The 23,149-nt window shown below is 36.2% G+C and overlaps 1 protein-coding gene across 3 annotated transcripts in view; it reads right to left on the reverse strand.

The window, feature by feature from the left end:
* Positions 1 to 943: 943 nt before the first annotated feature.
* The window catches only part of RNF19A (ring finger protein 19A, RBR E3 ubiquitin protein ligase), a 54,610-nt gene continuing 32,404 nt past the window's right edge, over positions 944 to 23,149 (reverse strand). For all 3 annotated transcript variants that reach the window (XM_066379237.1, XM_066379239.1, XM_066379238.1), the window contains exons 4-11: positions 19,659 to 19,867; positions 16,139 to 16,283; positions 14,825 to 14,987; positions 10,804 to 10,918; positions 10,153 to 10,314; positions 7,102 to 7,315; positions 3,890 to 4,033; positions 944 to 3,342 (exon numbers count right to left, since the gene is read on the reverse strand). In XM_066379237.1, the coding sequence (XP_066235334.1) occupies positions 2,652 to 3,342; positions 3,890 to 4,033; positions 7,102 to 7,315; positions 10,153 to 10,314; positions 10,804 to 10,918; positions 14,825 to 14,987; positions 16,139 to 16,283; positions 19,659 to 19,867 (1,843 nt within the window). In that variant the 3' untranslated portion in view covers positions 944 to 2,651. The remainder of the gene's footprint in view (positions 3,343 to 3,889; positions 4,034 to 7,101; positions 7,316 to 10,152; positions 10,315 to 10,803; positions 10,919 to 14,824; positions 14,988 to 16,138; positions 16,284 to 19,658; positions 19,868 to 23,149) is intronic.

The raw sequence follows: 23,149 nt of genomic DNA on the forward strand, positions 1-23,149 counted from the left end.
TGAACTGAACTGCACTGGCCTCCTATACAGCACTTCGCTGTATTCCTCCTAAAACCATTTAGTTTTCCATTAGATTGTTAGCTTTTTACAGAAATGTAAAGAAAGTAGTCAACATATTCATACAAATTATTTTCATGATGTATTAACTATGAAACGAAAACAGAAAACACATTATGCATTTTATAGAGGCTATGAGAATAGAAAGTGTTTGGTTACAATTATTAGCTTGAGTTCAAACGGCTCTAGTTTTAGAATCTAATGTTGCTAGAGTAGAATCTCTTAACATAGTTTTATTGTGTGACAAGAGACAGAGAGAGGGTCAGATAGGGACAGACAGGAAAGGAGAGAGATGAGAAGCATTAATTCTTTGTTGCGGCACCTTAGTAAAGTTCCGATTGCTTTCTCACATGTGCCTTGACCGGGGGCTACAGCAGACTGAGGGACGCCTTGCTCGAGCCAGTGATCTTGGGCTCAAGCTGGTGAGCCTTGCTCACACCAGATGAACCTGCACTCAAGCTGGCAACCTCGAGGTTTCGAACCTGGGTCTTTCATGTCCCAGTCCTATGCTCTATCCATTGTGCCACCACCTGGTCAGGCTAAAATACTATTTTAAGATCTTTTTACTTTTCTGTTAAGATGAGATTATAGTACTTACCTCTACATGATTTAATAGATCTATTTACTTTCTAACCAGTTTACTTTAAAAAAATGAAATTATTCTGATGAATTAAGCAATTCCTTCCTGAAAGGAAGGTCAGGTATTAGACATGAAGAAAGGTTTCTAACAATTGTTTCTTTAGAAGTTCAGCGAATTCTTCCCTTCAGGCTAAGACCAAATGCAGAATTATCTCAATGGCTTGCAATATTTATAAATAACAACCATATGGCAACTGAGTATTTCCATTCTTATAAAAACACCTATGCACAAACCATAAGGCAGCAATACATTAGTATTTACATTTATTTAATGTATGCAGCTTACACACTCACTATTGAACAAAACTGGAATGCAAACATATACAAATACCATTACAAGCATTAGCAAATAAAATAACTGGCACTAGTGTTATAAGCATACCAATGGACCTGTGAAAAAAAGCGATGTAAGAAGACTGCAGCCCATGGCATTTCTTTTTTGTATTTTTTTTAGATTTTATTTATTCATTTTTTAGAGAAAGGAGGGAGGGAGGGAGAGATAGAGAGAGGCAAGAGATAGAACAGGGGGAGGAGCAGGAAGCATCAACTCCCATGTGCCTTGACCAGGCAAGCCCGGAGTTTTTAACCAGCGACCTCAGCAGACCAGGTCGATGGTTTATACACTGCGCCACCACAGGTCAGGCAGCATTTCTCTTTTTATCAAAAGAAAATGCTCAGTAGCACCATAATGGTAATAATTAAAAGAAACATATATGATGAAACATTTTAACTGCTATCACTGAGGTTAGCCTGTTTTGTATAAGTGAATTATCAGGAATTTAACAGTAGAGGCAGTATTTTGGCCAACTTCTGTTTATGTCAGCTGAACATCTTCCATAAACAAAAGCAAAGAAAATAAAGCCAGTCATACATGAACCCCTCCTTAGTACTTGGTACAAACTCTGCACCATATTTAAATTTCATGAATGGAGATTTACATTTGTTAACTGAGGTTATGTAAAGTTAGTCACTAAAGCCTGAGTGTGTCTTTGGTAGGCTAATACTTTTTCAGCACTGTTTACTATTAATCATATTTATGTTTATCTATCCTATATTTTTCTATACAATCCAAGGTGGCTAGTGAGGACATTATGGAAAATAATACAGCAAAATCCAAATAACTAGGTCCTTAAAATCCAGTCTATACCAAAGGCACCAAGAATCAATGAGGTGCAAACTTCCATTTAATGAAAGGTGACTTTTTTGTAATACTTATAAATTAATGGAATTTTGTTTTGCAGTTTTATTTATCTTATTTGGTGCTGTCAGTATACTTAATTACCTACCTTTATATTTTTCTTCTATGATGGCATTAACAACATACAAGATATATAGAGTACCAGGTATTTCTATTTCAAAGTTGTGCAAAAATTGCGACAATCTTGCTTAAAATGTGTAAGTATCCAAATGGTAGCAAATGGGCTGCATTAAGCTTTACATATCCACATTGCATATAAAAAAAATGTATGCCCAGTTAGGAATAGAAATATTACAAAGAGTATCATATACTGAGAGTAACCTGCAAGGTTCTTTAAAGACTATCCCTTAGTGGTTTCAATAAAATGTCACTAACCACTTGATCCTAAGCCTCAAGTTTTCATCCTAAGAATGACGTAGAACTGCATTAGTATTTTATATTGATTATAAATTAAGCCAAATTTCTAATTACACAGGTATGTGCTTCAAGCAATAAAATATTTTGTGGCAAATGTACAAAACATACTTCTCTGAAGAATTATTGTTCTTAGAATAATGCACTTTTAAAGCCTTCATTTCAGTTTGGTAATTAAGATACACATGAAACACAATCCTTGGCAGAACAGAGAACATGTATCTGCATCATGATTAGGGAACCTGGCCTTTGCTGGTGACTTGAAACTTACAAGTAGTCACATGTAGTTCAACCAGCTCCAAACAAAGTTGTTCAGTGGTTATGAGTTTGCAGCATTAAAGGCCTAAATTTCAGTCTGAATTGCAACTTTTAATTCCATTATCTGATGTGAGTGGTTGTTATTTGTTTCTTTTAGTGCATCACCAAAATATAAATCAACACTGGGTTTTATTCCATTGTTACCATGTTCTTCAACAATATGATTCAACTGTGGAACTTCTGAACATGAAGCAGTTTTGGTAAGCACAGAAATGCTACACTGATAGGGAGAATTTTCCAGACGGTCATTCTCTACCTCAGGAAGAATGTTTACAGTAGCAAAACGAGCATGATAATCACTGGAACCATGGCTACAAGAAGTTTTCATGCTTTCCAGGTCAGAACAGCTGAATTCAGAGAAGTGACTCGAGTGGGAGTCTGCTACAGATGGCGTGCTGTCACTGAGGGACGGAGCCTCAAATTCACTTGAATTCGTGCTCTGCTGTTCTAACAACTGTGCATCCATGTCTTCTCTGGTCTCATTGATCTTCATGTTACTCTTCTTTCTCAATTTACCACTTTTTGATTTCTTTCCGGTTGTTGCTTCTTTGGACCACTTGGTGGCACTGGATTTACCTTCAGGCAAGCCACTGGTCGAACCACCAGGATGACTCCGGGTGGCACTGCCATCCTCCACACTACTGCTTCCACTGTTGTGCCTGAATTTGGATGGCTTTGATTCAATATCTACTTGCACCTCCATACTGTTGCCTTCTCTGGAACATAAGAGTAACAAATATAAATTTCTAACTCCTTTTTGTATTCAGATGACAGCAAAGGGGGAAGGATTCCTGTGTGAAAAATTCAAAGACTATATAAAAGCTATCAGAACAAATTAATTCAGGATACATTCTACTACAAAAACTGCCTGAAATAAAAGAACTGTAATACTGCTTCAATTATAAAATAAAAGAAGCTATATAAATCTACTTACTAAGTGTACAATTCAATGGTTTTTAGTATATTCAGAGCTGTGTAACAATCACCATTGCCTAACTTCAGAGCATTTTCATCATCTCCCAAAGAAACCCTATACCCAATAGCAGTTAGTTCCCATTCTTCCTCCTTCCCTGCAACCCCTGGTGAACACTAATCTTTCTATCCCTATGAATTGGCCTATTCTGGATAACTGTACCATTTTCTTTTCCCAGGGAACATAATTGATAACCATTATTCACAATAATTTTGCTTAATGATAAAAATAATTCTTTTAAAATTAATTTCAAAAAAATACTTTAGACTTTATTCCAATTCTTTCCTTACTTGTCCAAGGGAATGTAGGAATTCAGAATGGACCCCGCCATTGCTTTGGTGCTGGCATTGTCACTAACTGTCCCCAAGCTGACGGTGCCTGATTCTCCGCTCAGACTGTACCGTTCTTTCTGTACATCTGCTTGAACTTCCAACCTTAAGAGGGAAATACCAAATAAAAACCAAAAATACATATAATATCAATACTACTATAATATGTATCTTTAAATAATTCAATTAAGAACCCTAATAACAGTAAGTTATTTTAGAAACTATAAACATTATTATTTTTGTGTATGTGTGTGGCAGAGACAGAGAGTGTCAAAGGGAGGGACAGATAGGGGCAAACAGGAAGGGAGAAAGATGAGAAACATCAATTCTTCATTGTGGCTCCTTAGTTTCTCATTGATTGATTTCTCATATGTGCCTTGACCGGGGGGCTACAGCAAACTGAGTAACCCCTTGGTTGAGCCAGCGACCTTGGGCTCAAGCTGGTGAGCCTTGCTCAAATCAGATGAGTTGGTGCTCAAGTTGGCGCCTTCGGAGTCTCGAACCTGGGTCCTCCACATCCCAGGTCCAATGCTCTATCCACTGTGCCACCGCCATCTCAGGTTACAAACATTTTTTAAAGTTTCTTTTTATTTGACTATTCAGATTCTACTGCAGAGCACTGAACAGTGCCAGCCATACAAATGAAATGGGCAAATTTGGTATCTGCCAAGTAAGGCAGTAACAGTATAACACACAAGGACATAAAGGGGCTTAACTTAAATATGCTCTATTATTTTCACTCAGGATGTGGCACTTTGCTTGACAAATTCAGTACAAAACACAAAATCCAAATACATTAAAAACCATTCTTCGTGACAGATCAGTGAATCAAAAAGTCCTGGGCATCTATATATTAAATATGGTTCTATAAATTTAACACCTGAGTCTTAAAAAAAAAAAAAAGCTAGTGAATAAAGAGAAAACAAAGAAAGATAAAAATGCTCTAATTCTCCTACTTATCTATATGGTTGCTGGTAAGACTTGGTAAAAATGAAATAACCATTAAATACATAAAGGACACTAGCCTCATGAGGTTCTCTTTACTGCACCTGCGCCCCCTGTGCTCAACCAATGTCTTGTTCCCTAACAGCCAGCTGCCGCCTCCAACGGTAAGGGCCAGGCTTAAGCACAGCCTTTACTGTCACCACTGAAGCAGCTACAGCTTTAGTTCAGATGTAAAATCTGACAAGTGTGGTGAAAACGGCAGAATTTATACCTTAGACCAGTGATTTTCAACGTTGTTTCTCACGCACTCATAAACTAATTACTAAAGAAAAAGGGGCCCTGACCTCTTCTTCAATAGAAACTAATTTATTTGTGCCATGAGATGAAAATGGTTATATTTAGTCAGGGGCACTGACCTTAGTAATTAGTGTGTGTTTGTGCCATGAAAAAAAAAGGTTGAAAATCACTGCCTTAGACCAGTGGTAGTCAACCTGGTCCCTACTGCCCACTTGTGGGCGTTCCAGCTTTCATGGTGGGTGGTAGCGGAGCAACTAAAGTATAAATAAAAAGATAGATTTAAGTATAGTCAGTTGTTTTATAAAGATTTATTCTGCCAAACTTAGTGAAAATCTGACATAAAGTACTTGGTAGGTAATTATTATTATATGCTTTAAGGTGCTGTAACTCTGCTTTATAAATTTTATAAAATAAAGTTACTTCCCTACTTTATAAATCATCATTACTGTGGAACCGGTGGGCGATTAGAAAATTTTACTACTAACAGAGATACAAAAGTGGGTGTAGGTATAAAAAGGTTGACTACCCCTGCCTTAGACTGTTGTTTTACTGTATCATGGTATACTGTTACAAAAAATCCAAACGTGACAATCTCCTTATTCACTGTTTACCAATAATTTCATTTATTTTTCATTTTTGTATTTTTCTGAAGTGAGAAGTGGGGAGACGAGACAGATTCCCACATGCACCCAATTAAGATCCACCCAGTAAGCCCACTAGGGGGTGATACTCTGCCCATCTTGTCCATTGCTTCATTGCAACCAGAGCCATTCTAGCACCTGAGGCAGAGGCCATGGAGCCATTGGGGCCAACTTTGCTCCAATGGAGCCTTGGCTGTGGGAGGGGGAGAGAGAGAGAGAGAGGAAGGAGAGGGGGAAGGGTGAAGAAGCAGATGGGTGCTTCTCCTGTATGCCTTGGCCAGGAATCGAACCTGGTACTTCCACATGCCGGGCCAATGCTCCACCACTGAGCCAACTGGCCAGGGCTGATAATTTCATTTTTTAACATTACATTTTCGATCTTGATACAGTAGGGTAGTGGTTCTCAAAGGGTGCGCCCTAGAAGATTTCCAGGTGTGCCCTATAGTATTCCAGAGAAATATGTGCCTGTTGGGGACCAAAAACCCAACAGGGTTTTTGAAGTTTAGATTTTGGGGGGACAGAGGTGTGGGGAATTGGCTTTAAGTTGACAGTCTGCCCAACCCCCCACCTCACTTGCCTGATTAGGTTCAAAAGGCTGTTAAGCTGTGGTGCTGAATTGTTTACACTACACCCCATGTTCCCCAGAAAAACTAGAGGCAAATTTCTTCTATCCTTTGTTTGATGTAAAGTTAAGATGATATGTATGATGGGGTTTTTTGCACTCAACATAATTAAGAGTAAAAAGAGAGGAATTCTTCAATGTATTGATGAGGAAATGAGAGTTTGCCTTTCAAATATGTGTCCAAACATTGAAGAAATCACTGTTTTTCATAAACACAAGAATGAAAAAACTTAACACATTCCCACTGGGACCTTCTGAATTTACTAAATCTTACTAAGAATGTATCTATACATATAAAAAGATAACTTTTTTGTCATCTTTTTATTTAACCCCTCTTTATGAGTTCTAAAAAAGCATAACTCAAGAAATTAACATAAAAATGTTTTTAATGTCAGAATTTAATTTTGTCATATTTATTTTGTTTAATTACCATAAAAGCACGCTTGGACTTGATATTTTTCTTTAATACTTAATTATTATTACATATTTCTCAGAAGTTTGTATATAGTGTGCCTACAATTATTTGTAGGATTTTAAATGCACCCCGACTTCAAAATGTTTGAGAACCACTGCAGTAGGGTAATATGTAATCATGTTGAAAATTCTCATCAACTTAATTTAAAATTGACAGAAGGCAAAACACACCAAAATAAAGCACATTTTCTTACCTGTTAAAACAGTTTACCATGGCACTTCCTGACAGACTCCCCGTTATACTGGCTCCAGCGAGTGCCATGGTACTGGCTGTTTCACTCAGATTGTCCCGGATGGCTCCTATGCGGTCCATGTGGCTTCCACTTGCACTCAAACTGCCGGTCAGACCCCCTACACTTCCTTCGCCTATGCTCGGGTTGTGTCTTGCTTCTGCTACTGAAGTTGTGTCTAAATGCAAAATATTTCAAGAAATTAAATGAGTGTAATTATTAACGTTCCTCTTCTTAAATTCATAATTTCAGATAGGGCATTTTATCATATAAATTATAAAACACACACAGGAATAGAAAACCTGTCTAGAGTAGAGACCCATAAACTATGGGGTAAGTGAAAAAGGAAATCTCTCAGACAGTAAAGTGGGGTTGAGAGCTGGCCCTTGGTTTTAGATGGTCAATATTTTTATTTTTTAATCCAGAAGATTCAGGAATTCTATAAAGAACTTGATTGTTGAAAAACTTAGCTAACTTTGGAGGAAAATTATGTGAGCTTTCTTTTCTTTTTCCTTTCTTTCTCTCTCTCTCCTTCCTCCCTTCTTCCCTCCTTTCCTCCCTTCTTTCTTTTCAGTCTTTTTTCTTTCCTTTCTCTCTCTCTCTCTTTCTTTTCCCTCCCTCCCTCCCTTCTTCCCTCACTTTCTTTTATTAAACAAGAGGCAGAGAGACAGACTCCCGCTTGTGCCCCAACCAGGATCCACATGGCAAAGCCACCAGGGGGCGATGCTCTGCCCATCTGGGGCCGCTGGTCCACTGAACCAAGCTATTTCAGTGCCTGAGGTGGAGGCCATGGAGCCATCCTCAGTGCCTGGGGCCAAACTGCTCAAAACATTCAAGGGGAAGAGGGACAGAGAGAGAGAAAGAGGAGGAGTGGAGAAGCAAATGGTTGCTTCACCTGTGTGCCCTGACCGGAAATTGAACCCGGGACATCCACATGCCAGGACAACGCTCTACTGCTGAGCCAACCGGCCAGGGCATGAGTTTTCAATAAGGGTATCATATAAAGAGTTTATCATTCCCTAGGTCAGTAAGAATGGGCCAAAGTTAATTTCTAGTTATATTCCCTGGTTCCAATTGGCTACAAGGTATTACAAGATCTGTACTTTTCACATGCTTTCTACTGAAGGATTCATTTATTTGCCCCAATTTGGGTTCCTATTACACATCCAACACTGTTCTAAGCACTGGGGACATAGTGGTTCAAAAATACAAATATTCTGCCCTCAAGAATCTTATTTTCTAGTTGTGGAGAGCAACAGATAAGACTATATGGTTATAAATGCTATTAGAAAAAATAAAGCAGAGTAAAGGGCATGAGTGAAAAGCAGCGAGAGTGATGAGGAGTGTGTGTGTGCGTGCCTGTACACAATTTTATACAGTGTGGTCAGAGAAGGCCTCTCAGATAAAGTAACATTATAGAGACTCTCAAAGAAAGTGAAGGAGTGAGCTATTCCCAAGCAGAGGGAATTGCAAGTGTAAAAGCCTGCAGGTGGAAGTGTGCTGGGCACCCTCGCAAACACCGGGGGCGGGGGAGGGCAGAATAAAATAGGAGTGACGGGAGATGAGTTCAGAGGTGCAGCCTGCAGCAGACGATGTGGACCTTCTTGTTATGGTGAGGACTTGGGATTGTTCCCCCTCAGTATAGGTAGAATAACTGAACTGAGCATAAAAAAGGTATGATCTCAGTTTTGTTTTAGAAGTACCACTATGGCTGCATAGTGGAATAGTGAGTGGAAATGAGAAGCTGACAGATAAGCTAAGAGACTATTATGGTGGTCCAGGCAATAGGATAGTAACTTAGACTAACAGAGTAGCAGTGGAGATGGTGAGAATGGTTGGATTATGGCTAAATATTGAAGAAAGTAGCAGAATATACCTGATAGATCAGATGCAATGTAGTAAGGGAAAAAGGAGAGTCAGCATAAGTGAAGGTTTTTAGCCCAAGCAACAGCAAGAAAATGGAGAAACTATTTAATGAGGTGAAGATGACAGAAAGAACAAGTTTGAGAGTGAAGAGTTTGGTTACAGACAAGTTTAAAATTGTCATTAGACATTCAAGAGCAGATTAAAGAAAAGATTTAGATGTACAAGTGTGAAGTTCAGAGGAAAGTTTTAGCCAAGACATAAATTTAAGAGTAGTCAGTTTGCATATTGCTTAATAGATAGGATTATCCAAGGAGTGCGTGTAGATAAGGAAGAACTCCAAAATTTAGAGGTTGGGAGAGAAAAATGAACCAGTAAAGAAGATTGAAAAGATGTGGCCATGAGACTTGATAAGAAATGGTTTTCCAGAAGACAAGTAACAAAAGGAGGGCACAGACTAGCAAGGCAGGTGTATTCTTTTATTAAGATGAAAGCCAAGAACTGACCACTATATTTAGTAACAAGGAGATCAGTGGTGACTCTGCTTGGTGGAGTGGCAGAGATGAAATTCTGGAGCGATAGAGTCCAAAATTTGACTGGAATGAGTTCAAGAGAGAATGGGAGGGTAAGAAAGTAGACATTATCTTTGTACACTTGCCTCATTATTTCCCTAAAACTAATTTCTATAACAAGAATTTCTGGAATATAAAACATGTACATACTTTAAGGTTTATTAACTTATACTCCTGACAGCCTATGAGGGCCTTTTCATTCCTCAGTTATTGTTCTAATTCATATTTCTTTGAATGACAGTGTTGATACTCATTTTCTGTCTGTATTTCTTTTTTTACAAACTGTGTTACTCTTCATATCCTTTTCTTACTGATTTGCAATGTTTTAGGCAAAATTTAAGATGAAAATCCTAGAGTTTCTAAGACACTGTATTTCCGTTGGAGGTTAGGGACCCAGAACTATTCTACTCTCTTTCATCCACTCACCTTTCCTTGGCAGTTCATTTCCCCAATGTACTTCTAGATGAGCATTATTGAGCTTAATTAAAGGAGGGCAATGGAAATTCTGACTTGTATGTTGTCTACAGCCTCCCCCTATTTATTAGTAAGTACATTTTTTCCTTTTCTTTAAAGGACTTACCTACAGCTGCATTATTTCCACCAACATTTATATCATTTTCATCATCAAATTCAATCCTGACTCCTTTTCCATTGCCTGCTGAGACTCCACAACCTCCACTTCGACAGAGGGAAATTGGAACAACACCATAGACATAAGCTAACATAATAGGAACGCCAATACCTAAAGAGGAATTATATTAGTTATTATGAACCAAAAAATAAATCCCAGAAACATGGGTTTTAGGAAGTCTTTTCGAGAGATGGATATAGGAGAAAAACACTAGGGTTCTACCACCCTTGCCAAAAGTGGATTTACCTAGCTGCTTAGGGACACAAACCAATTCAAAGGTTCTTCAGGTGACACGCATAAGGAAAAAAAAAAACATAAACCCTTTCAAGTGCCAGGGTTCTAAACTGTATTTGGGGAGAGGAAGGATGAGGTATCTGCCTCTAGTAATATACCAAGTATCCTAAAGCCTGGCCCTTGAGTTTATAATACTTTAACCAACACAGTTACTAAATGAGAGGCTTTCTATAGGTTCAGCTAAAATTGTCTTAAAATAAAAAACTTTTTTAAAATTCAACAATATGTTTTGATTTTAACATCCTTCCACAAAACTTTTAATTTCATAAAATCTGATGTCATTAGTATTTTAAAACATTTTCTTACCTACGGTTACTGCAGCTACAACTGGAGATACGATTACAGACAGTGTTACACCACCTGCTATAGCCAAATTCCGTTTGTGCTTTGAAACATCCTTGCCTTCATATCGATTGTGAATCTTGAATTAAAAATAAAAATGGGGGTATGAGATTAAAAAGAAAATACATTACATCATATTTTAACCTACTTCTTACATTTGCTAGAAGTTTAAAGTGTATTTCTTATAATTTCTTAGTTAAGTGTCCTAATCGAAGGTAAACATATAGTTCTTAAACCATATTCTGACACATATATGATCTTTATTAATTTGTTTACATAATAGTGATTTAATAGACTTTATACTTTGCGTTTACCTTTAAACGTCTTGTGTAAAAGCAGTCTTTATAATTTTATTCACAAATAGTATTATGTTTTGAGCAAAGAAGGAATTAAAAAGATTATTGCTAACATAGTTATGAGTTGGATGTCTAACTAATAGGATTACTTTTAAGAAATTTATCATTCCACAGGTTTCCTTCTAAGTAAGCATCCTTAAATGATAAGAATTTTCTCCTAGGTGTTCCTACAATCTTTTAAAAAATTTACCTTAAAAAGGCAGTACTGATAAGCATATACATCTAAATAGAATCACTATTTTTTTTTTCTGATCCCTTTTTAAGAATAAAAATATTACCAATGACTCAAGATCCTGGTTTCACTTATAGCTCAAAGTAAGGAGTAGAGAGAGAAAAAACAAAAAATACTGTCAGAAGACAGGTGTTGGATATGCTTAGCATCTTTGTATTGTACAGGTGTTTATGAACAGAATTTAATATCACTATGAAAGTGGCTTGTCAGATACTATACATGCTTTGGGAAATAGCTCAGTATGTACTCTCATGGTTTGCAAGGGCTAAAGCTAATAAAGTACATTCTCCCCTGTTTCAAGACAGATTCAAAACAGCCTCAAAAGTATCCAGTAGTCTAAAATAAAATATTTGACTTATAAACAATATTACGGATGAAGCTTAATAAAAAAATCTATTATTATTTGGTTAATTTGAAGGCTCTAAAGTGCAATGAATCTTACAGTGATAAAGCTGGGATAGGGAGATGGGTGAAGCATGCAGTGGACAACGAATACCTTATTTCCTAGTCAGAATTCTGTTTCCAGGGAATGGGCCTCTACATTTTCCTAAATAATCCATGTACACAGAGACTATAGGCCTTCCTAAGGTACCTTTCATGATCCTTCAGTACTGCAACTAATTCCTGCTCCTCCTCACTCCGTTTCTGGAAAACTTAACACTGAAGCAAAGGAAAGCTGAAGCTAAAATCTGATGGGGTAGACTCGGAAAAGCAGTCTGCCAGAAGAAAGGAGACTTCCAGGAAATTCTGTATCCTCAAGCACCAATGTTCAATTGCAGTGGTATTATCCACTAGGTCTGACTCGACTTATTTTTTTTCCTGTTTTACTATTCTGTGCCACATTTGTTATTGCCAAGAAAAGCTCAGCTTTTAGGTACTTTATCAACTTAATAGGTTTTCCTGGGCTGATTTGTGTCCTTAAACACCAGAGAACATCGTTTCAGTGGAAAACTAATTCATCACAGTGCAACCCTTTGAGTACATGTTTCAAAAAGGAAGACTTGTAACTGCACCTAAGACTTGAACAATGAGGTAAGTAATCTCTCCTCTATAAATTATTTGTAGGTTTGTACAGTCCAACAGTCTCTCTTTCTCTTCTATTTCAAAGTATCAAATAAACAGTTTTGTTACAGCAAAACCTTGCTTTGGATAACTATAGGGAAAATTATTACCACCAGTTACTATGTTTGGGACAATTTAAGTTTAGTTATATAAACCTTCTAAAATAAACATTTGGCATATATGTGTTTCTCTCTGTCCCAAAACTACTTAAAAAATAGTAGGTATTTTTATTTTTCTGGTTATTAAAGTAATACATGTTGAATATAAAAAAAATTGGCTGTTATATGAAAGATGATCAGCCTGGCCTTGAATTTGGTCCCAAAGTCAGAACCAGAATTAAATAAAACAATTTAAAAAGAAATAGATGCTGACTCAATGTAAGATTTTTCTAAGCCCAGGCCAGACTGCTCGGCTGGTTAGAGCTTAGTCCCGAAGTGCAGAGGTTGCCAGTTCAATCCCTGGTCAGGGCAAATAGTGTCTCCCCTCCCCTCCCCTCCCTCAAAAAAATCAATTAATAAAAAATTATTTTAAAAAAATGCATCTGAAAAAATAAAAGAATTTTCTACCAATTACAGTTATGTGGCAACAGAATAGGCTGCCTTATCAGTTGGCGATTTCCCCATCACTGAAGCTAGACTGAAATTTATCAGGAATCTTACAAACAGAATTTGTGCATCTGGGTTTAAATCTCCGCTTTGCTTCTTTCTGTGTAACTAAAGCTAAATTACATACACTTTCTTAATCACATACCGTATTATAACCAAGTATAAGACGCTCCCATGTATAAGATGCACCTTAATATTGGGGCCCAAACTTTGAAAAAAATTGTATTACATAAAGTTACTGAACTCGTCTTATTCATCATAAAATTCATACAACTCCTCATCATTATCAAAACTCCCATCCATTAGCTGGTCCTCATCTGTGTCTGTTGACTAATCACTATCTTCAACGAGCGCAAAATCAAGCACAAAACAGAAGTAAAAACATCTACAACCACTGAATAAGACACTCCCAGTTTTTAGACTGCAAATTTTTCGAAAAGGTGTGCATCTTATAGTTGGGGAAATATGGTAAATTGCTGTAAGGTTAAAATGAGTTGAAGAACATAAAACACCTACCACACAGTAAGGACTCAACAAATGTTATTTGCCCCAACCCCTTTATAAAAAACCCTATATTCTGGCCCTGGCTGGATAGCTTGGTTGGTTAGAGCATCGTCCTGAAGCACAGAGTTTGCTGGTTTGATCCCTAGTCAGGGCACACACAGGAACAAATTTTATGTTCCTGTCTCTCTCTCTCAAGTCAGTAATAATAAAAAAAATCCTATACTCTGTTCCACTTAGGTACAGGGCTAGAATTAGAGAATTTTAAAAGTTATTTCTCAATTCTGAGATTCTATTAATTTAGACAGTAAACTTAGCCATTTCATAAATTATCCCTTTAGCCCAGGGGTCAGGAACCTTTTTGGCTGAGAGAGGCATGAAAGCCACATATTTTAAAATGTAATTCCATGACAGCCATACAACAACCCATGTACTTTACGCATTATCCAATAAAAATTTGGTGTTGTCCAGAGGACAGCTGTGATTGGCTCCAAACACCCACAACCATGAACATGAGTGGGAGGAAATGAATGGATTGTAATACATGAGAATGTTTTATATTTTTAACATTATTTTTTTATTAAAGATTTGTCTGCGAGCCAGATGCAGCCATCAAAGGAACCACATCTGGTTCGCGACTCATAGGTTCCCAACCCCTCCTTTAACCTTTCAAAAAATAATTATTTGCTTAGCTAGTGAGGTATAATTCATCACTCATAGGCCAGTGTAAGTACTAGTGTTTGGACTTTCACAGAATTGTTAACAATCTACAAAACAGTGCATTTATTAATAGCAATCCAAGGCGGGGGGCAGCTTTGAAATGAAGTTGAAAATAATTCAGAAATCGGTTAATTATTCTTTGTCTGAGCACATGTGTTGTTTAGCTTTTAACTTTTTATAGACTTTTTATGACTATACAGGGAGATACCCATGAGAAAAATGTCAGGTGTGTATCCATTAGTAGTTTATACTTCAAGTTGGTTTATAATGAAAATATACTAAAGTTTTTAGATTCAGATAATTTTAAAGCAATTCTACTTTTTATGTTTCCATGAGATTGTGAAACACTGAAGATGTACTTCTATAAAAATAGTATTTTATACTAAAGATACTAAAAATGACCTTAATCTTTTATACCAAAATAAAACAAAAACAAAGCAAAAATGATCAACCCTAAACCTAAAGATCTAGAATAAGACAATGAACTAAGAAGAAATTATGCTTTTTACCTTGCGGCCCACATACACAGGTATGCCAATAATCATTGCAGGGATAGCAATGCCAGCTATTAAAGCAATTCCTACAGGAGCACCAACAAGTGTTCCTAGCTGCCACAATATTTTCTTCTTTCGGCTCCAGGGTTTCTTCCCCCAAAAAGTACATCCTGATGGACTAATAGAATAAAATTGTAATGTTAAGTAACTGCTGCAAAACATCACAACAAATTACCATAATACAGAAATGCAACAACTATAAAAGACTTCTCGCCAGATCAGGCAGTGGTGCAGTGGACGGAGCATTGGATTGGGATGTGGAAGACCCAGGTTCGAGACCCCAAGGGTGCCAGCTTGAGCGCGGGCTCATCTGGTTTGAGCAAGGCTCACCAGCTTGAGCCCAAGGTCCCTGGCTCAAGCAAGGGGTCACTCGGTCTGCTGTAGCCCCCCGGTCAAGGCACATGTGAGAAATCAATGAACAACTAAGGAGCCACAACAAAGAATTAATATTTCTCATCTCTCTCCCTTCCTGTCTGTCCCTATCTGTTCCTCTCTCTGACTCTGTCTCTGCCACAAAAAAAAAAAAAAAAAAAAGGATTAAAAAAAAAAGACTTCTCAAACTAAAAGGTGAGTTTTTTCCTTTAAGTTCATTAAGAGCCAAAAAATCATGGTAAGAATCACCATAAACCATATTAAAAAGAGACTGTGTTGGCCAGGTAGCTCTGTTAGAGAATCACTCTGATATGCCAAAGTTGTGGGTTCGATGTGTCAGGGCACATACAAGAACAAATTGATGTTTCTTTCTCTTTCTCTCACTTCCTCTTTCTCTCTCAAATCTGTTTAAAAAAAAAGATTTTGATAACTGGGATTCAGTTTAAATATCTATCCCTAGACCTTCATTAATCTCAAAACCTTAGGTTAGTTTTTGAAGAGTATATTAATGCAAAACATGCTTATTCTGTCCATTTTAGGTATACAGCTGATTATATCGTGAACTCATATTGTGACCTAAATGAGGAAATTTTAATATGAATAAATTAAGTGAAAATATTTATGACCTATCATAATTACATGGGGTATTAAATACTAGCTTTTTATTTTAACAAAAAAAGAAATGTTTACTATTTTTGACTAGTCATTAATCCCAAATGACTAGCATAATAATTTTGTTTCTTTTAAATTTATATACATATAACTAAAAGACCCCTTAGGTATGTTATAAATCCTGTTTTAAAATACTTAGAATAACAGTTTCTCCAGAAAAGTCCTTTTGTCTTATAAAATTATATTTAGATAGAAATAGTTCCTTCTATATATACATATACTTACCTTAGATAATGCAAATCTGAGATTTCTTTCATACACAACCAACAAAACTCACAACCACAAACAGCACATGTCATGTGATTACAGCTCCCATCATTCATCTTTATTATGTAAGCAGCACATCGTGGACAGGGCTTTATATCATCAGCTATTAGGAAAATAAATAGACCTGCTTAGTATATAAAATTGGTTCAAACAATAATAATTTCTCTTGGATAAGTGATTGTAGCACTGCCCAAAATATCTTATCATGTACAGTTTGTTAACTGATAGCTTCAGCCCACTCTTTTTAGTATATAAAGTATTTTTTTCTTTCCTTCTGAGAAAAAGAACATATTTTACATTAAATTTTCAAATTGTAAACACAGTGATAGTACAGTAAGAACAATGAATAAACTATATGATAAAAAGAGAAAGGAGAACCAGGGACAGCCCTAGGCAAACAGGGGACAGAAATAGGGGTAGGAAGCCATATAAATATAAATATAAATATAAATATAAATATAAATATAAATATAAATATATGACAAATGAAAAATATGTGGTTCCTTTAAAATGTAACTCCAAGTTGCTTAAACTCCCTAGTTGTTATAACAGTCTAATATGCAATACTGTCACAGTTTAAAGACAAATATAATCATAATATAAATTTTTAATGTGCCATATGATTAAGTATATTTATCTATCTTCAGGTGACTGATTAGAAAGAAACAGCCACCTAATTATTATTATTATACCAATCACTTATTATCAAAAAGTACAGCCAATTCTTCAATGTATCATGATAATGGGAGATAATATATATACCTAGATATCTAGAATAACAGGAATTAATAAAACCATTTTAGATGGTATACGACTTTCTTATTTTCTTTCCATAAGTCAGTGAGAAGCCAAGTTCAAGTTTGCAATGTTTTTATAGATTACATCAAAAGAAACTATCACATAAACATTTGTCCTGAGAGCTTTGATTTTTTGAAGCATTGTAAATAAAAATGCACATGTTTTAAATTTTCAGAACTATGAGATAAGATTTTTTTTGGTATTTTTTTGTATTTTTCTGAAGTTGGAAATAGGGAGGTAGTCAGACAGACTCCTGCATGCGCCCGACCGGGATCCACCTGGCATGCCCACCAGGGGGCGATGCTCTGCCCATCTGGGGCGTTGCTCTGTTGCAACCAGAGCCATTCTAGCGCCTGAGGCAGAGGCCACAGAGCCATCCTCAGCGCCCGGGCAAACTTTTGCTCCAATGGAGCCCTGGCTGCGAGAGGGGAAGAGAGAGACAGAGAGGAAGGAGAGGGGGAGGGATGAAGAAGCAGATGGGCACTTCTCCTGGGTGCCCCAGCCGGAAATCGAACCCAGGACTGCTGCATGCCAGGCTGATGCTCTACCACTGAGCCAACCGGCCAGGTCCTGAGATAAGATTTTTAAACAAACATGGAAAACTTACAAATGAAGTTTGTGCTTTTATTTTTTCAATTTATTCATTTTAAAGAGATGAGAGAGAAAGAGAGAGATGGGAGGAGGAGCAAGAAGCATCAACTCCCACATGTGCCTTGACTGGGCAAGTCCAGGGATTTGAACTCGCAACCCCAGCATTCCAGGTTGATGATTTATTCACTGTACCACCACAGGTCAGGCAAGTTTGTGTTTTTAAATAATCATCTTGGGAGGCTATATTTATTCCAACAATCCTACTTCTTGGCTCAAATCATTTGGGAAGTTTTTCTTTCATAATTACTTTCAAAGCTACTTTATATTAAAAAATTCTCTCATGATCACACAGTTACATCTTACTTTGGATCCACACCAAACCAGTGCTTCATCTTGATATGAAATTCTAGTTGTTATTCTTAATTCCAAAGGAACTTTTTGTCATACCCAGAAATCAAATTGGCATTAAGGGGGTAATTTCAGTGAATATATGAGGATCTAAAGGTTATGACCAGGATAATACTGCTAAAATAAACATAAAATCTCCCATGGTGACTACTGTGAAAAAGACTCAACATTTACCTGGATAGCTGAATCATAAAGTTCATTTTAAATTAATAAAAAAAAGCCATCTATTAAGTCATTTTTTTTCTTAATGATGGTCTAGACATGCAAATCTCTAGCAGGTGACTGTTTTCTCTTAAGTTTCCCTACCTCACATAGTCAAAGCACTTACTATGAGCCAGGAAATGTTTCAAACTTATTTAGACAAAAGTTTTATCAGTATCTTTATTTTACATATGATGCAAGTAACCTGTTCAGGGTCACACAGTGACTAAATGGAAAAGCTGGGATTCAAATCGAGACAGTCTGATTCCAGAGTCTATTCTCTTACTCTATACAGGGTGGGCAAAAGTAGCTTTACAGTTATGGTAAGCGAAACAGAGTTCATTCTTGTACTATTATTTATTCTCACATTATATATTTTTCCATATGAACAACTGTAAACCTACTTTTGTCCATTCCTGTATGTCTGTGTGTCCTGTAACCAATAAGTACTCATCCCGACTTGGGAAGAGGGAGAGCATCTCTAAATGGACCACTTAAGGGCTCCAGCTGACTCTACAGGGGACAGTTTAAGTACAGTCAGGTCCTCTCTGAATTACTTCTACATGCATACCTACAAATTATTACTAATATGTTTGAGCTCCACTTCAAATCTTGAGAAAAGGAAATAGAAATAAGTCAATTAGCAAGTTAGCATGAAAATTCTTGATTATATAAAGTCTTAAATGTTGAATTTAAAGTTTATTTAATTTCAAATTCAACTTTAAATGTTGAACATGACTTTTTTTCTAGTGGCTTAAAGTACATAACTATCTCAATACACTGCTGGTAGGAATATAAATTATTTTCTGGATAAATTTCTACATTTTCCAATTTTTTTCCCTTTTACAATCAGAAAAGTGAGAACAAAAACAAAAAAGATTCTAATTCCCCCCAAAATGAAAATTTATGAATGTAAAATAATTTTAATTCAAAAAAACATTAAGATATTCAGAAAATTGTTTTTAGTTTTTGAGATTTATGAGATGCACATGTTGCTCATAAGTATCTTGATTCACCAGATAATTCCTCTGAATCCTTTATCTGGAAATTGAATCAGACATAAATAAAATGTGTATTTCACATAATATATAATACTTTTTAAATCTGTAACTTTGTGATACACAATTAGAAATAATCTGAAGGTAATATATTCAAAATTTTATTAAAAATATTTACTAAGATTTGCATAAAAATGCCTTTATAAATAATAGTTTTGGACCATCTTCAGCTACCAGTTAATATAAATCATCATGACATCTTTTTCCTTTTTTTTTGGTTAATAAAACCTTTCCAATCTCGAAATCACTTTCTTCTACAGGAAAGAATGAGTGCTTCTGGAACAGAAATGCTAACACATAAAACACATGAAAAATGAAAGGAGATCAGGTGATATCAGGACCTTAATATTGTATTTCTTACTTAAAGTAATTAGTGTTCTGTATGTTTCAAATATTTTATTGAAAAAGTTAGACATAAGTACCTGCTGCTCCAGACTCCTGACTATAACTAATAGATGAAGAACGTATGGTTCTCAGGCGTAAGCTCTGGGCTCTCTCTTGTCTGGCAGCATCACAGGTCTGATTGGGGTGCCAAATCTGTTTACAGTGGTAGCAAAACTCTGTTCCACAGCCTTCTCGCCCACAAGTTAATTTTGGACAGCTAGCACATCCAAATGCTATCACGGCATATCTTGAAAGAACAACAACAAAAAACAATTAAAAACGTGACATAAAACAAGAGTATTAAGTACAAATATTATCCAACTCAAATGCTATTCCTGAAAAAATTTCTATTTATGCATGAGCAAACAGTCATAAACTCTAATATTATCAATATAAAATAGGGAACAAAAATAGTTCACAAATGAAGGCATATAAACAGCATTTTTAAAGTTCAATTTTAAATTTTAACTTTCAATTTTAACTAGGATACCAAACTGTATATAATAGCTTAAACATAGTCCAAGTTTTATTACATTTCTATTAAATCAGTACTGTGTGCACACAGAAAAGACCAGAAGGAAATACAATAAAAATATGTTTTTAAAGATTTTATTGATTGATTTTACAGGGGAGGGGGTGGAAGGAATTAGAAGTATCAACTTATAGTTGCTTCCCTTTAGTTCTTCATTGGTTACTTGTTGTATGTGCCTTGCCCGGGAAAGCTCAGGGTTTCAAACTGGCGACCTCGGTGATCCAGGTTTAAGCTCTATGCACTGCACCATCACAGGCCAGGTTACACCAAAAATCTTACAATTATCTTAATAAAACTTTCAATTAATAGTCCTTTTCCTGATAATAGGGTTTTAATTTCTTTATATATTTATACATTTCTGATTTTTACAATTATTTATTTTTCAAATCAGAAAGATTAAAAAAAATAGCTATTAAAAAATATAATGACTCTGGCCTGGCCAGATAGCTCAGTTGGTTAGAGCATCGTCCTGAAGTACAGAGGTTGTTTGCTAGACCCTCTCTCTGGTCAGGGTACTTACAGAAGCAGATCGATGTTTCTGTCTCTCTCTCCCTCTCAAGTCAATACGATAAACGTTTTTAAAATATAATGACTATGAGCCCTGGCTGGCTGGCTAAGTGATAGAACATCGGCCCGCCGTGTGGAAGTCCCAGGTTTGATTCCCGGCCAGGGCACACAGGAGAGGAGAAGCGCTAATCTGCTTCTCCACCCTCCACCTCTCCTTTCTATCTCTCTCTTCCCCTCCCGCAGCCAAGGCTCCATGGGAGCAAAGTGGGCCCGGGCACTGAGGATGGCTCCATTGCCTCCACCTCAGGTGCTAGAATGGTTTTAGTTGCAACGGAGCAACGGTCCAGACAGGCAAAGCATCGACCCCTGGTGGGCACATGTGGGAGTCTGTCTCATGCCTCTCACTTCAAAAAAATACAAAAAGTAAAAATAATGAGTATGGACTAGCTACAACTGTCAGTTAATGGCAAACTGCCAATTCATACATTTTGTGATCATCTTGTATGTATGCATAAATTTTCATATTATTCTAAGTGAAAATCCTCAATCTGAAGAACTTACATACTGTATAATTCTATTTATATAACATTCTGAAGTGATGAAATGTCAGAAATGGAAAACAGATTAGTGGTTACCAGGAGTTAGGGATAAAGTTGGGGGAGGAGAGAGGTAGTTATTATACAGGGTAGGACAAAAGTAGGTTTACAGTTCTTTGTATGGAAAATAATACAATAATAAACAATACAAGAATAAACTTGGGTTTGTGTACCCACAACTATAAATTTACTTTTGTCCCAACCTCTATTTATAAAAGAGCAACATGAGGGATCTTTGTTGTGATGGAACTGTTCAGTACCTTGACTATGGTGGTGGATACAGGAACCTGAACCTGATAAAATGGTAAATAACTAAACACACACACACACACACACACACACAAGTACAAACAAAAACAGGCAATTTGAATAAGATATGTGGGTTGTGTCAATGCCAATATCCAGGGTTATGATACTGTTTTACAGCTTTACAAAATGGTGCCATTGTGGCAAACTGCGTGAAGGATATACATGTACAAGACTTCTCAGTACTATTTCTTACAACTACACATGAATCTACAATTATCTTAATAAAACTTTGAATTAAACAATGTCTAGGGCTTTCTGGTTCTCCTTGAAATGGAAACATACAGCTCTTATCTATGCATAAAAAGACTTTTGTAAACATCAACCATTTCCCTTTGCCTGGAAATTTAGGGGAGTTTTCAGGACTCCTCTTGTTAGCAATAAAATCTAAATAGCTGTAACTGAGATTTTTATTAAATTTATTAAAATTATATAATCTATAAACTTATTAGAGTCAGAAAGTTTCTCCATTATTAGACCTGTTGGTTTCTTATCTCACCCTTCAAACTTAAATTTTACATATTAAATTACACTTTATTTCTGATTGACCATTTCTATAATTACCACTGTCTATCATAAGTTCAAATATGACAGAATTAAGGGCAATTTAAATCAACCTGGGGTCATTTAGCAATGTTTCATTTCCATGAGTATTAAGATTTCCCCAAAGGCTTATTCATTGCAGTTTCAATAAAAAGAAAAACACCTTCAAAGACTCTATAATACTGTATTTTTTACCAAGTTATAATATAAAGCAGTCTTTAATAATTTCAGTAAACAAGGAAAGAGCATTCTCTTTAAACCTTTGCTCTAGCCTACCTTTTCTTGAAGGAAGGAAGGAGAGGAGGACAGAATGGGGAAATATGTGTGTGCAGGGGACAATTCTTAGGCTTTTTTTAAAGTCAGTCACAATTTATTAAGGTGTTAGAAAAGTTTAGGATACTTGGTCCAAATTCAAGTTCCATCATTTATTACCTGTATAGTTTTATGTAACTAATATAATCTCCCTAAAACTAAGTTTTCCCTAACACAAAACAGGGATTCACTGAAGTTTACTTACCTTCAGTATTCAGCCAAAACCAGCTTCAGCCTTGGCCCTGACCATAAGAAGGCCAAATAAACAAATGACTGCTTCAGGAGCATTTTCTCTACCTCTGAACTTGTGGTTTGATTTATGACCATATGATCATATGAGTTACTATCATTTCTACATCAGTATAAATAATGTATGCCATTTAGATGGAATATTAATATCTAAATATTCGTTTAAAAATAAACATTGGTAGGGAGAGAGAAGGGGGGGAAAGGAGAGAGAAAGGGAATTAGTTCATGCCATATCACATGTATGCAAATGTCAGAGATAAAGTACATCAATCTTGTTTTATGCTGCTAGTATTTTTTTTAATGGAAAAGCTAAAATGCCCTACCCCAGAACTACACATTGAAAACCCATTCAATCTAGGATTATCTTTAATAATATTAACCAAATATTTTCATGAATGTATATTTTGATGACTATAAAAGGACAGTGTATCTAATAGTTTTTCTTATGCTAACAATTACTGAGTTCTTACTATGTGAGTATTTT

This window comes from Saccopteryx leptura, chromosome 3 (assembly GCF_036850995.1).
Source record: "Saccopteryx leptura isolate mSacLep1 chromosome 3, mSacLep1_pri_phased_curated, whole genome shotgun sequence".
NCBI lineage: Eukaryota > Metazoa > Chordata > Mammalia > Chiroptera > Emballonuridae > Saccopteryx > Saccopteryx leptura.